This window comes from Festucalex cinctus, chromosome 19, assembly GCF_051991245.1.
Source record: "Festucalex cinctus isolate MCC-2025b chromosome 19, RoL_Fcin_1.0, whole genome shotgun sequence".
Taxonomy (NCBI): Eukaryota; Metazoa; Chordata; class Actinopteri; order Syngnathiformes; family Syngnathidae; genus Festucalex; species Festucalex cinctus.
This window is the reverse complement of record NC_135429.1, coordinates 9561216-9576506: the sequence shown is the minus strand read 5'-3', so window position 1 is coordinate 9576506 and position 15291 is coordinate 9561216. Positions and strand designations below refer to the sequence as shown.

At 38.4% G+C, this 15291-nt stretch overlaps 1 protein-coding gene and 1 long non-coding RNA gene across 7 annotated transcripts in view; one reads left to right on the top strand and one right to left on the bottom strand.

Moving 5' to 3' along the window:
* The window catches only part of fam49al (family with sequence similarity 49 member A, like), a 28374-nt gene extending 20864 nt beyond the window's left edge, over window positions 1–7510 (top strand). For all 6 annotated transcript variants that reach the window (XM_077506510.1, XM_077506513.1, XM_077506514.1 and 3 more), the window contains 9 exons: window positions 3–124; window positions 223–328; window positions 2560–2696; window positions 2888–2965; window positions 3141–3257; window positions 3985–4064; window positions 4235–4361; window positions 5331–5401; window positions 7214–7510. In XM_077506510.1, the coding sequence (XP_077362636.1) occupies window positions 3–124; window positions 223–328; window positions 2560–2696; window positions 2888–2965; window positions 3141–3257; window positions 3985–4064; window positions 4235–4361; window positions 5331–5401; window positions 7214–7277 (902 nt within the window). In that variant the 3' untranslated portion in view covers window positions 7278–7510. The remainder of the gene's footprint in view (window positions 1–2; window positions 125–222; window positions 329–2559; window positions 2697–2887; window positions 2966–3140; window positions 3258–3984; window positions 4065–4234; window positions 4362–5330; window positions 5402–7213) is intronic.
* Window positions 62–5494, bottom strand: LOC144007146 (uncharacterized). The gene is made up of 3 exons (XR_013280095.1): window positions 5291–5494; window positions 217–324; window positions 62–93 (listed from the first exon to the last, which is right to left on the bottom strand). It is a non-coding gene; the product is annotated as an uncharacterized LOC144007146 (long non-coding RNA).
* Window positions 7511–15291: the final 7781 nt, after the last annotated feature.

Genomic DNA, 15291 nt, shown 5'->3' with positions numbered 1-15291 from the left:
AGACGCTCAGCCCACCGAGGCCGAGACGGCCGTGTGGAACCAGGTCAGCGCCGTGCTGGAGGAGGCCCACGGGATCCTGGCTGAGCTGCAGTCCTATAACGGCGCCGGGCAGGAAATACGAGAAGTAAGCGCTGGTGGATAATAAAACAAGCTCAGTGAGGATAATGTTGCACTGAAAGAGAAATGCACGAACGTGTAACGTGACATGTCATCTACCTGTAGGCCATTCAGAACCCGGGTGACCTGGCACTACAGGAGAAGGCCTGGAACGCAGTGTGTCCCCTGGTGGCCAAGCTGAAGCGCTTCTATGAGTTTTCACTGCGTCTGGGTGAGGCCAACAGAACATTTGTTAGCATACATGTGCACATACAGTCAGTCACATACATGGAGGCAGCTGTTGCTACAGTAACAGTGAGAGAGCAGAGGGACGGAGCGAGCCTGCCCACCCGCCTCCTCTGCTCTGCCTACTAACACAGTCAACACTGAACATTGTGTTCCCACGGTATCGCCCCAACACTCACCAATAATAATTCATGCTAATGTATCGACGCTAATGTTTCCATGCGTGATTCATTTTATCCATCTGTCAATCTATCGCCTTACTAATAAGCTTAGTTCTCTTTTCCATCAAGGATCTACAGTACGTATATGCCCACTTTTTTTTTTTTTAACGCCGACTTTCCAGTAAACAAGAAGTTTAAGTGTCTCTTGCCCAATCTGTCGCTTTGCCCTCAGCAATCGTGGCTGAGGATGGAGGAAGAGCGACGGCGAGGCCCCTTTAGATGAAACAATTTACTCTGTATTTATAGAAGGCCCCTATACATTTTTAATGGCGAGGACCGGATGGGACCCTGTGATGTTTTCTCTCACTCTCTCGCAGCCAAATCGACCATCCCTCAGGACCTTTGAGGCATCGGGCCCATTACGAAGGTCCAACAGTGTTGGACTCCTGGGACACGCACGGTCACCAATACATGAGCTACCGCATTTAGTTACATGAGAGGGACAGAACATTAAGCACACCTTAAGCTCAAAAGCGCGTAACTAACTAACCAAGCTACGTACTTATCACTTGGTCAGCTACTTAGTTACCTCCTGAGCTAGCAATCTATCCAGGTAGTTAGCGCTACCTTTTGAACTAGCAAAGCACCCATCTACCATCCTGGATTGTGTATTTTGTTTCTTAGAGGTTTTTAAAAACTGTTGCATTTTATCACGCAGCACTTTTAGACGTGTAATTTGATGACACAGCACTTTGCACTCTGTATTTGCATGGTATTTGTATATAATTTTAACTTTGTTCTGTCATTTTATTCTTTGCAGACGTACAGTTGGAAATTAGCATAGCGCTAAATCTGGTGCAGCCATCTTTTAATACTAGACTAAGTGGAATTTCTGGAGAAATTGTGTGGGAATGCTGAATGCTAAGATGTGAATGCATGTGGAATACTTATCCAGTCAATTTAGAGATAAATTGTGAAATTATGATCGCCTGGTTACTGGGCAATGCACTTTACCAACTGTGCCACCAAGCAGTATCAGACACCTGGCAATGTTGATAAGTTATATGTATGGAAGTGGGCGTGGAAAGTGATACTTAGAAATAGTTCACTGCCTGTCCCATTGAAAATGAATGGAGAAAATTTGATCTTTAACGTTAAATTGTGCATGTACTGTTAGTAATGTGGAATCAGACGATATATATCCCGGGAGGCGTCAATTTTTGCAGCTAGTTGAAATTTGAACAGTGTAAATTGGAAAAATTACGTGGGAGTTGTTACGTGACAAAAAAGTGGAGAATAAAAATCACAATACCATATGTGGGAATGCTTCAGCATTCCCACAATTAATGCATGTTGCCCTTTGAAGTAAACTAAGCTGAATGAATTATATCACCTAGCCAGCTATCTTCCTATCTACAGTATGTAGCAAACTAGCTAGCTCTATCTTTACAACAAGCATGCTTCCCACCAACCTAACTAACTTTCTAGCTACCAAAGAGTCCCATCTACTGTACCTACCAAGTTAGCGTTATCTTTTCAACCAGTGAGCTGCCTATTACCCATCAACTAACCAGCTAGCAGCTAATTATCTCAGTATCTACTTCCCTATCCAGTTATATTGACAGTCCAGAACTCACAAGTCAAAATGGCGGCAAGCGCTGCGCTCATTTGAAAAGCATTGGACTTTGGGCCATAATTTAATTTGTGAGGATTATTTTGATTTAAATACAACATGCCGTTTGCTTTCACCATGCAAAGCACGCATTTGTATTGTGTTGCATTGCAGACCTATCAGAAATGTCCGAATGTTCGGAACTGTCACTAGGTAACATCTCGTTTGCGCTACCATTTCAACGAGTTACCTACGTGCCTACTCACCGGCCAAAAATATTAGCTACATCGCTGACGCAAAGTCTGAAACAGACTATCACTTCGTGACAAGTTTAGAGCGAATTTCACCTGCCTTCACAGAGGAAAGATTAGCATCTTTGCAGTGTGTTTACGCCTCAATTTCTCAACATTATCCACATTTTTGTGTGTGTGTGTGTGTGGATAGAGAACGCCCTGCGCAGCCTGCTGGAGGCGCTGACGAGCCCGCCGTACGCCCCCATGCAGCACCTGGAAAGAGAGCAGGCCCTGGCCAAGCAGTTCGCCGAGATTCTACATTTTACGCTCAGTTTTGATGAACTCAAGGTGAGGATTTTTTCGTTTTCTTTCTTAGACTAAGAAGTTGGCATCCTGTGCTGAGCCATGCAATTCTAAAAACAAAAAATACAACTGTGGAATGACTTTAAACAGCCCCCAAATATTGATAGTAACTCACAAATGCTAATGTAAACATACTGTATATTTACCATAATAAACATTTGTCTTCCTGTGTCCAGATGACAAATCCAGCCATTCAGAATGACTTCAGCTACTACAGGAGGACTATTAGTAGGAACAGGCTTAACAACCAGCAAGTAAGGGCCTCTTTTAGATTATAGAATTTATTTGGGAAATGTTAACATTTTTTTTTTTTTTAATTGAGTCACGTTGTTGTAATTCATTATTTAGTAGGATTGTATACAGAATGTAATGTCATTTCAAATGACAAAATGAATTTTAATGTTTAAAAAAAAAATGAATGTGTCACAGCTGGAAGCGGAAAACGAGGTGAACAACGAAATGGCCAACCGAATGTCGCTGTTCTACGCCGAGGCCACGCCCATGCTGAAGACCCTGAGCAACGCCACCACCAAGTTTGTCTCGGAGGTACCAAACGTTTTCTCATCAAAACAATTGTCCAAGGGAAAAACATGCAAGTCCAAATGCTGTGGGTTTTTTTTACATTTATACCTCCAACTCATTTTATTTATTTTTTTTCCCCTTAGTCGATGCCCAGCTTGGGTTTTTGCCTGCAAATGCTAAATTCATACTAGTTAGATGTGTAACTCCATGGAAACCAGAGCATTTATAAAGTGAAAAACTAGCAATTATTAACTCATTCACTCCAAAAAACGTATTTATATGTTTTTTTTGTTTTTTTAAATGCTAGAGCATACAGAAGGATTTGATGCAGCTTCAGACCTGAAAGGTTCACTTAAAGCAATGGTAGTTATTACAAAAAAAGGCCAGCAGGTGGCAACAGAGTATAAAGAGCAGCACAGGCCATGTTGCAACAAGCTCTTTTTCGCCAGTGTTCTCAACAGGTTTGTGAATAATGATGAAACTTTGCTATATTCTAATGCTAATTGCTGCAAAACAGAAACAGATAAAAATATACCTTTTTTTGTCCTGATGAAAGAAGCGACTAATCTTTCTTTTGGTAGGTTCCATGTTTTTATAGCAATATAACACAATATCCTGTGGGCATTGCAAAATCAGTCAAAAAACAAAACAGTGAAAACGCCTGGGAGTGAATGAGTTAATATATGGATTTGAGATGATAGTTATTTGCTGTTGTTAATCATTAAAAAAACGACACGTTGCCATTCTTCAGAACAAGACCTTACCCATTGAGGACACCACAGACTGTCTGAGCACCATGGCCTGCGTGTGCCGTGTCATGCTTGAGACCCCGTAAGTACTTTTTTTTTTTTTTCCCCCCCCCCCCACCATTAGACACAAAAGCCTTTTGAGCATGTATTTGATATTGTTGATAATTTAGCTTCAGGTCCTTGTACCAGCACTGGTACAAGGCTCTGTCCTTGTCTCGTACTCCATAAGTAGTGGTGTGTGTGCTTTTTCAGGGAGTACCGCTGCCGGTTCACCAACACAGACACCATGTTGTTCTGCATGAGGGTGATGGTGGGCGTCATCATCCTCTACGACCACGTCCACCCCGTCGGGGCGTTCGCCAAGACCTCCAAAATCGACGTGGGTATTTATTTACTTATTTTTATACTGAACTTAACATTATCACGTTGTGCAATCAATTGTGGATTATTATGAAATGAATGCATTAATAGTATTGTAAGTCGATATGGTAAAGATTACTGGATTGTATATAGAAGTAATGCAACTGTTAATAACGCCCAAAATTATACATAAAAGAAAAAATGTGAAAATTGTTTTCAAATACTGCTGAGAATAGTAAAAAAAAAAAAATCAGCACGTAATTGATGCCTCTTCAAAAAAAAAAAAAAAAAAAAAAAAATCTAGGCAAGCCTTTTTTTCTTGATGATGAAGTTCCTCAACTAACTTCAACATAGTGCTTTATCTCCAAGATGCCGGCAATGTAATACTTAAAGTTATCGCTAAATGGAGCGTCTCAACTCACTTCAACTCCTCAACTTATACCATTGTAGGTGCATGGCAGCAAAATGCCACAAGATGGCGGCAAAGAAATACTTTGGTTTATTCCAAATGTATGTCTGTTCCATGCATTCATGTTTTGTTTGGGGGTTAAGATAAAAACACTACGAAATTCTATTCAGATATATATATATATATATATATTTTTTTTTAATTTTATTTAATTTTCAACTCAGCCTGTCCCACATAATTGTATTTTGCGGCATTTAAGTAATACATTTAATAGTGACAGGAGTGTCAGATTATTCATGATTTTAAGTAAAATCCTGGGATGGCTTGTCACAATCTTTAAAGTCACAATATTTGACAATCGCAGTGCTGCGGTTGCTTCGACTTTTACGCTGTAATAAGGCGCCATCGAGTTATTTACTCCTCTGGAGACAAGAATTGAATGGATTGCTCTTCCACCCTTGAGCGCTTCTCAAAGCGCTGGCGGCTCATTGTTTGGACCGCCGCCGCCAACGAGGCGGCTCGGAAGAATTATTGCTGACCTTTTTGGTAAGCGCTGGTGTTGTCTTTGTTCCCGCACAGATGAAGGGCTGCATCAAGGTCCTGAAAGAGCAGCCGTCCAACAGCGTGGAGGGACTTCTTAACGCGCTGAGGTGGGTGTCTGTCCAGCCACGTGTGTCCGGCTAAGGCAGCGTTTCTCAATTCCGGTCCTCAGGCCCCCCTAGCCAGCCTGTTTTCAGCCATGTCTCCCAATTCCTAATGCAGCTGATTCCAATGACAGCTAATCAGCCAGTTCTGGAGAAGCCTGATAACGATCCTCACCTGCGTTGAAATTGGGAGACATGGAAAACAGGCTGGCTACGGGGGCCTGAGGACCAGAATTGAGAAACACTGGGCTAAGGTTTGGTGGGGTTCTGTAATTACTAGTAGTAAAGAATTTTTTTTTAATAATTAGTCATTATTAATTACATTATTAATTGTGCCGTTTTATTGAAATGTATGTATTTTTCCATATATATTTTTTTTGTCAATTGTGCTGAATTTTATACACCAAATGTCTGAAGAATATGGAAATAACTAACTGACAGATGGGCGACTCAAATGCTGGAGAAGGCCACAATTTTTCCTCAGTGCTCCTGGGCGGCCACTAGGGGGCCACACACTTCCTAACCAGATATACTGTATGACAAAAAAAATGCTATTGTACATCAGGACAATATACAATTATTAAAATAGTTTTACGTTTAATAATAATAACAACAACAACATCAATACAAATAACAATAATAATAATAATAATAATATTCCACTATCTGATCCCAACTAGTGCCTCCAAATGGTTTGAAGGAAACAAAAAGGTAACCACATAAAAATGACAATTCAAGGTTGGCACAAAACTGCTGAACAGCAAACCAACATGATCTAAGTATAAGCAGTATAAAACCCGGTCCAATGCTGCCTTCATGTGGTATCGTAATTATGGCAAATACAACATGTCGTATTTTCTGCTGGAGAACTGGGAATTTATTTTGATACCCGAGTTTCCGAGTTGAGTGAACTTTTCAAATTTCAACATGGCGGAGAGCACACAAGGATCTGTGAATGGCAAGAAATATTCACACTTATAAGGGTGTTAACGTCTGCTAGCACAGCAGGCTGTTTTGTAATCTACACAATTACGTAGCATACACAATTTTGCTATGACAACATAGCATGTGTAGGCAGGGTTAGTGCAACTAAGGAATGTCTGCCATCTAACAACTTCAAAACTAGTCAACGCATATTCACAGTTCAGCACCGGCATATTTGCTGATTTTTTTTTCCATTTCCCCCCACAATTTTTGCAACATGTTGGTTGTATACAACCATAACAAAGCACACTTTTCTTCAACAATAAAATCAATCTTAAATAAATGATATGTGTCGTGACTAGGGTCATGCAAGGGTTATGTTTGGGTCATGACCTTGAGGTCAAGTGTCTGTTTTGAACTGATGACACCAGCATCTAGATTCAACTGGTAAGACGCTATGTGATGTAAGGAATCTTTAATCTCTTTATCTGGTCAACAGCCAATCAGATAATACCATGTCAATCCTGTTACCCACATGTCTAGCCACAACCAATCAGATCGATTCGCTGTCTATATAAGCCTGTCTGAAGAGTGTGTGTTTTTGTCGGATTATTACCTCTGTTCCTCTGTGCACCTCCAGAGCCCAAGTTAGCTTAGCATCTCGTGATTCTCGATGCATTCTTGTTTCTCCTAGTCAAGTTTCTTCTACACCTCGATGTTATGCGATAAGGAGTTAAAATCGTATTTGTGGTTGCGTTTTGGGGATCCAACCTCAGAACATAACATGAACGGCCCTTGAATATCTTTGAATATCAAAATGTTCTAACTTCAGTTTGTGTTGAATTTCTTACTATACCGGTATCACATGCGCACGCGTCTTCATGTGCTCCTCAGGTATACGACACGACATCTAAACGACGACAGCACCTCCAAACAGATCCGGGCGCTGCTGCAATGAACGAAGGAGGCGGGGATGGGCGTGCACTTCAGAAGGGAAAACAAAAGAACGCGCAAAACACCAACAAAGGGCCCATTTGTTTACGACAAATAACTCCGGATGACCAGAATAATAACATGAAGAGGAAAAAGAATTCTATTTATTGTCAGCTGTCCGCCATTCTGTCTCTTGTTTTGTAAAGTAATAAAATAGAGATAAAAAAAAAGCCAGAAAATATAAAATATATATATATATAAAAAGACAAATAGCAGATTAAAATAAAAATAAGTAGAATTACCGACAAGAGAGGACGCTTTTATTGCCAATTTAGGTGCGAGTCGACGCAAAAGCTGACATTGAATTCCTGCTGTACTCTTTGACAAGTTTGCACGGCATCTTTTTGGATTCTCCCACTGGGCTGATATCTCAACGTACAGCGAAGCAATGTGATGGACGATCCCCGGAGAATTGCTTTGCAATACTTTGGAGTGTTGAGTGTCATCCCAGTGGAAGGATGACATCATTCATCCTTTGCAAGACATTCATTGGTTCACGACGCAGGCTTTTACTTGAACAACTTAGTTGAGTCGCTCTCTCGCTGTCACCATAGGTGCTAACGTGCTTTTTAGCTATCACTGTGTTTACTCGTCATCCAGCTGAGCACTTTGCACTGTTCAGTCTGTTTTCAAAGGCTTAGCAATAGGGCTGCACGATATTGGGAAAAACATGCGAAATGCGATATAGTTGCTGAATATAGCAATATCGATATTATTACGATATTTAATATGTAGGCTACCTAAAGAAATTAGTTTTTGTTTTTTTTAATCTAATGAAAGAATTACATTTTTTTAAATAATCAAACTCAATGTATTCTTAATTGTAATTACCTCTCGATAATGTTGGATGGTGATGGAACTATTGGACAGTGGTGCACATTTTCATTAAGTACACCGTGTTCTAACTACGTTTTGCATTTGCATTATTAGGGGTCAGAACACCCGTGTAACTAGGGGCGTGGAAACCAAATAAAAAGAGAGGGTGAGGAGGGGATTTTTAATTTTTTTTTTCCAGAGAGTGCAGTCGTGAATTGTATCAATCAGTTCCTCTCCTCTCTCCTCGCAAGTTTTGAACAAAGTCTCTTCTCTCCAGCCAGCTGAGATAGGCTCCAGCACCCCCCGTGACCCTTGTGAGGAATAAGCGGCCAAGGAAATGGATGGATGGATGTCTTCTCTCCTTTTTTTTTTTTTTTCATGTTTAATAAATGTCAAAAAGGTAAATCTGACAGTCTGACTGGTCAAATTCAGATAAAAGCATAAAATTCCATATCAAACTTCCATATGAAACGTATTGCATGTCTTTGCGATATGCATATTGCATAGGCCAATATCGCGATATCGCTATTTTTTCGCTATATTGTGCAGCCCTACTTAGCAATGCTTTCTGCCACTCGGACATTCATCACCTATTAACCCTCCTGTTATGTTTGGTTCACAGGAACAACAGTGATTTGACCCAGGACATGCGTAATAGTCCAAAAGTGTCAGAAACACTGAGAAATCCCAACCTGGCAATACACAGATGGATATTACATATCCTTTCCACAGTAATTTGGTCGGGAAAAGACGGGATATTCTGTACAATTCGAGCTGATTGGACGATGCGACATTCAACACGTTTATTTTAACCAATCACGGCCACGGTTGAAAATTTCGTTCGTTCTTGCCGACTAGAAATGCACGAAGCGCCTCTCGCTGTTCAACATTCAACAAGGAAACGGTGAGGAATTCTGTGAGAACAAAATTCCTTGCGCTGGCTTCCTGGTTTGGTCACAGTTGCATATCCCGCCCCCAAACACAATGTCACTCTGTGATTGGTCCGAATCACCAGAGGTTCGGGAACAGTAGTTATCAGCGGGAGCGGTACAAGATGTATTCTCCGGAGTTTGTCAACTCACAAATACCGAGAGAATTCATCTTGCGAGAGCAAGGTTAGAGAAATCCTGTTTCTATCTTAATGTTCATGGGTCAATTTGACCCGTAGCTTGTTGAATTATTCAAAAGTGTCAGAAACAAAACCCAAAAATCTCTGTTTTTTTTTCTATATCATTTTTAACTCCACTCAACTCAACAATTTCAATTACAATTGAGTTGTTTACATCTTATATGTCAATAATGTTCCTGGGTCAGTTTGACCCAGGGCATGTTGATTTATCAAAAAATATCAGAAACAGAAACAAAGAGAATCCCAAAACATTGTTTCTATCTAATAAACTCCCACTACTAACAACTGAAAAACATTTAGTGATTTACATATCACGGTTCACCACGTCAATAATGTTTATGGGTAAAAAAAAAAAAAAAAAAAATACTGCAACATAACCGGAGGGCTAAATCATTATTTCTTCATTACATTATTATTCATACCGGTGGGAAAAAAAAAAAAAAAAAAAAAAAAAAAAAAAAAAAAGTCGTGCGTCATCAAATGTGACATCACCAGGAATCAAGAAAAAAGTGCATTCAGTCAAGCTAGATTTGATTTTTTTAATTTATTATAGCTTGGTCAGCCATTAAGAGTCATATTCAAACTAAAATTAAGAAAAAAAAACGAGACTTTAAAAAAAAAAATCATTTCAAGCAGTGCTATATGTTGGATGTCGATAGGCTTTTAGTCTACATTGATTTGATCTTTGAAATTCTATTTTCTATCCAGGGGTATGTGCACAAGCTTAGTCTGTATAAAGTAGATGGCATGAGCGAACGTGTGTAAATATTAAGGTGTTTTTATTCATTTTTAATTGTTCAGTGATGCCGAAATGGGTGAAATGTGTCGTCTCTCTCGCGTAATTGGACCATCAGACTCGCCGTAGTCATAGGGATCTGATTTGACTTTTTTTTTTTTTTTCCTTTCAATCAGGGATTCAGCTTTCATCTTGGCAAATTAATTGGAGTGGGAAAGGGAGGGGGGCATAAGTGATGTGTGTGTATGTAAAAGTGTGTGCGCAAGTGTGTATTTTGGGGTGGGGTGATGGGGGTGCGGCTGTCCATTTGCTTGTTATTTTGTACATTTTGTGCAACAATAAACTTGTCATTTATTACATTCACTCGCTGGTGTATGTGTCGTTACAACTCAGAACATTTATTCTACATTCACATATCCATATTAGGGAAAGACCGATTATCGGTGCCAATATTCGGCATTTTACGGAAGCGTAGAGCTGCCTACGTGGAGTAAACAATTTTGGCTGATGAGTATGTTCCAACATACTCGAAAATACGTTCCAACATACTCGCAAATATGTTCGAACGTACTTGTAGGCTACATGCTACAAAGTTAGCATACCTTCTCATAATGCCACGCGGTATTATTGGCGCATGCGCGAGTGAAAAAAACGACGAACCTAAATCATGCACGGCAGACATAATAAATCGTAAAAGTTACGAATAAACACTTTTTTTGTCTACTTAATTTTCAAATGAATTGGTAATGTGGCCCAAATGCCTTAAAACTGGGGTTTTGTTTTCACTCGCGCATGCGCAAATAATACCCCGTGGCGTTATGTGAAGGTATGCTAACTTTGTAGCATGTAGCCTACGTGTACGTTCGAACATATTTCAATACGTTCGAACATATTTGCGAGTATGTTTGAACATACTCGCCAAGCCAAAAATGTTTATTCCACATTGGCAGCTCTACGCTTCCATAGCACTTTGACAAATATCGGTATCGGCCTTTTTACCAATCTGAAGGCCAATAAAGCTGGTATTTTGAACATATTTAGACAATTTTTCACTGTCTGCGAAGATCTTTTGATGAACCCCGATGAAAAACACCAAATGAGCTACGTTCACATGCATTTGCTGCAGAGTGAGATACCGGAGCTTTTTATTTATGGAGCTATTTAAGTTTCCATTTTATAAATAATGATGCGGACACAAGGAGCTCCCTACACTTATTTTCTAAAAAATAAATAAATAAAAGTTTAAAAAAAAAGATTTTTTTTTTTTCTATTTACAGTCAAAGAAAACTTTAAGGAACTATTTACTTGTTTAGTAATTTAGCTTAATACATGCTGATGCCCCTGGAAGCTCCCTGCAAATTTTTTTGTAATTTTTTTTTTTTGTTATAATTTTTTTTTAAACAAAGCTGTCAATGTAGTTTAAAATTAAAAGAAAAAGTAATTTGAAAAACAGTTTTGACACTTATATTTTGTCTTCTACTGCAAATGAATATCGGCTTGAAATATCGGTTATCGCCCTCCTCGACTACTAATAATCGGTATCAATATCGGCCTTCCATATCACTAATCCATATATTGCTGTTTTTTTTTGTTTTTGTTTTTTTTAACCATTTTATTTATGAATTCACCATTTTTTAAATAATTTATTTTTATTGGATAAAATGCATTATCTTGATTAAGAACCATTTATTGATACATTAAACATTTTTGATACACACCCTTAATATTTAGTCATAATTTAGTCACCAACTGCTGTTATGTATGCTTTACTATTTTTAATATTACATTTAAAGTTTTCGACGACAATCGGTGAATAGATAGGTGAGTACCAATATCAGTTATGATTATTATACATTTAAATCTAGTGTTGTTGTTTTTTTTTAAAACATAATTATACAGTACTTATATTTGTTCGCCTTTTTTAATGTATAATATAATTTAAATTGACCCATCAGTGAAGTGACTTCCTGGGACTTATTTTAAACTTTTTCAGGTGTGCTGCGAAGATTCACATCAGAATTGAAACTCTCATTTACTACAACTCAAACAGGAAATGCAATGTTCCAAAATGGATTTTTAAAAAATATTAATGTCTCCATTTGTCATACTTGTCTTGCAAAGCGGACTGGAGTAGATCATGACAATTCTTTGCACACCCATAGAGTGAAGCAGAAATCATTGTCTATCAAATCATTTCGAATCGAAAATGGATTCTGAATCGGATCACAGACTTAATAATGAGAATGGTGAGACAGTCAAAAGATTGCCACCCTTACTATCAATGGACATGTCACTGCATTTATATTTTTCACCACTAGAGGAGAGCAAAGGACTGCTTTGGAAAAAGACAGCAGTTCCTTATTGATCATCATGAGAACTTACCATGAGAAGCACGTCAACTCATGAATAACAGTGCTGAGGACTGGAGCTTTACATTCTATGTTGTATTTGGGGAATCCACTGCAGCTGATTTTAACACGCCATTGGCGGTCAAGCGGAGAATGGTAAACACACAAACACACTTGTGATCTGTGCTACCCTCTATAAAAAAAAAAACACGACCTCCTGTAAGAAAATATGCAAAATATACATGCACGCAACTGCAATGCAAAACACGGTAACTGGTGGGAGCCCAATCAAAGGAAACGAAGCGCGTTTGTGCGTGGAACAAGAAGTGATCACTCGGCGGCGAGCCCCAACTGTCAGGCCGTAATAACACAACCGGTCTATCTGCTTCCGAAATGACTCACAATTCAACTTCAGGATTGGAATTTAGGGCCTCTGTTAGGTGACATCCCAGCCATTTTCACAGAAGCTGTCCCGTTCGCTCCCGGCTGTTTTACTGGATTTTGACTGATTTTACAAGGCCCACAGAATATTGTGTTCTATTGCTATAAAAGCATGGAAGCTATCAAAAGAAAGATTAAAGTCTCTTCTTTCATCAGGAAAAAAAGTATGATTATATCTGTTTCCGTTTTGCAGCAATTAGCATTAGAAGAGAGTTTCATCAGTTTTCACTAATCTATTTAAAATTGTAATTGAGCTTTTTTTTTTCAACATGGCCCTGGTTGATCTCCTTTGCTCTGCTGCCACCAAACCGCCGTTTGTGTAATAACTACCATTTCTGCAACCGTTTTTTGCAGTTGAGAGGCTGCATCAAAGCCTTCTGTATGATCTAGCATAATAAAAACAAACAAACAAACAAACAAACAAACGTATAAATACGTCTTTGGGACACTTAGAACATTAAAAAAACGTATTTATACGTTATTGGGAGCAAATGAGTTAAATACATGAATTGTTATTTTCATCAGCAGTCATCTGAATACATACACAAAACGTACGGTACATGAGAATGTTTACGTCACGAGTACTCAGTGAGGGAGTGGTGGGGTAGGGAGGCCTTTATGTGTATTTTTTTTTTTATATAATAGTAAACAATGGGACAAGTTGAAAGTCTTAACATAATACAACATGGTATGTGAAAGTGGAGCATAAGACAAAATATTAAGTGCAACATGTCAGCCTAAATGTTTTTCAACATAATAAATAAAACAGTATTACTGGCACATGATATGTCAAGTGAAAGTGGCCATTTAATGTCGTAGTCATCACTATATGTTGGATGTTGAATATTTTATGAACTTTAAGCGGACTTGTGCTTAAAGTACAGCATGAATATTTCATGAAAACAAACCAGTTTTCATTGGCCGTTTAGCGGTTGTGACCAAGCACGTGGAGGAGAAATGTCACATTAAAAAGGTCAAAATCATCATCATCAAAATAAAATAATCAATATTTGGCGCTGATGCTGCATATTGATAAGAGAAAATACAATGCAACACATTTAGTGATATTTTCTCTAGATGTGCATTAGAAAGTGTTTTTTTTAAAACTTTTTTTTTACGTTAAAAAAAAAAAAAAAAAAAAAGTGAGAGCAATGATGATAAGACGTTGAATCGGTAAGACTACCAAATGAACAATTCTGAGCATTCTCTTAAAAAAAAAAATTAAAAATTAAAAAAAAAATTTAAAAAAAAATAATAATGCGTTTTTAACAGCATAAACATAAAAATACTTTTTTTTGGGGGGGGGGTTAGTCATGCTAGCTGCCTAACAAATGGCATGAAACCATAAGCTCCCTGGCGGAGGTAATAAAGTGATGTGCAGGCTTCAATTCAAGCCTGCAGTTATCATTTTCAGATATTCAAAAAAGTCCAACTGAAACGATTTGCACACGAAAAAGCCCAAATCTGCACCACCACAACAGCAGCCTCATTTGATCAACGGTCCATTGTAGTTTCCTCCTGGGAGGTTCCCTTTCCCGCCTGTCAACAATCTTTTAGGCAAGGGGGTGGGGCAATTTGAAGTGGTCATTTGCAAATGTAAACATGTAGGGATTTTTTTATTTTTTATTTTTTTTAAGAAACGTTTGCATGGCTGTCATTGCACCCATTGTTCACTCTAGATCATTGGTGGCAAACAAACGCCCCGCGGGCCGGGTTCAGGCCTGCAAAAGGGTTTAATCTGGCCCGTGAGATGATTTTGTAAAGTAAAATAAATAAATAAATATATTGTAATGTTGGACCAATTTATCAGCCGGCCACAATCAAAACATATAAATTTGTAATTTCACAAGCAGTCCTCAGATGAGTAATGCAACTTGTGTGGGGAATTGTCATTATTTTACACACAAATTAAAGTTGTGGTTTGTTTATTTATGTATTCATTATTATTATTATTATTATTATTATTATTTATTTATTTATTTTACATCATAGACCGAAATAAATGTGTTAAACATGACACAAATTCAATTACTGGTAACACAAATAGATATGACAAGGATTAACATCCTTATGTCATTAACTCATTTGCTCCCAAAAACGTATAAACATGATCTATTTTAAATGTTTTAAGTGTTCCAAAGACGCATTTATACGTATTTTGTTTTTTTGTTTTTTATGCTAGCGCATACAGAAGGCTTTGATCCAGCCTCTCAACTGCAAGGAATGGTTGAAGAAATGGTAGTGATTACACAAATGGCCAGCAGTTGGCAGCAGAGTATAAGAGATCAACCAGGGCCATGTTGCAACAAACTGTTTCGCCCACTGTTTTAAACAGATTTGTGATGCAACTTAGCTATTAGCTTCAGTGAAAATGGCGGCGAGTGAATGAGTTAACTGCGCCACACAATGCATTCTGGGAACAATATATATATACACATAACAGGTAGATTTAACACGTCAGGTAAAGTGTTTCTGCGTTCCATTTGCATTCATGTTATTTTTTTTTATT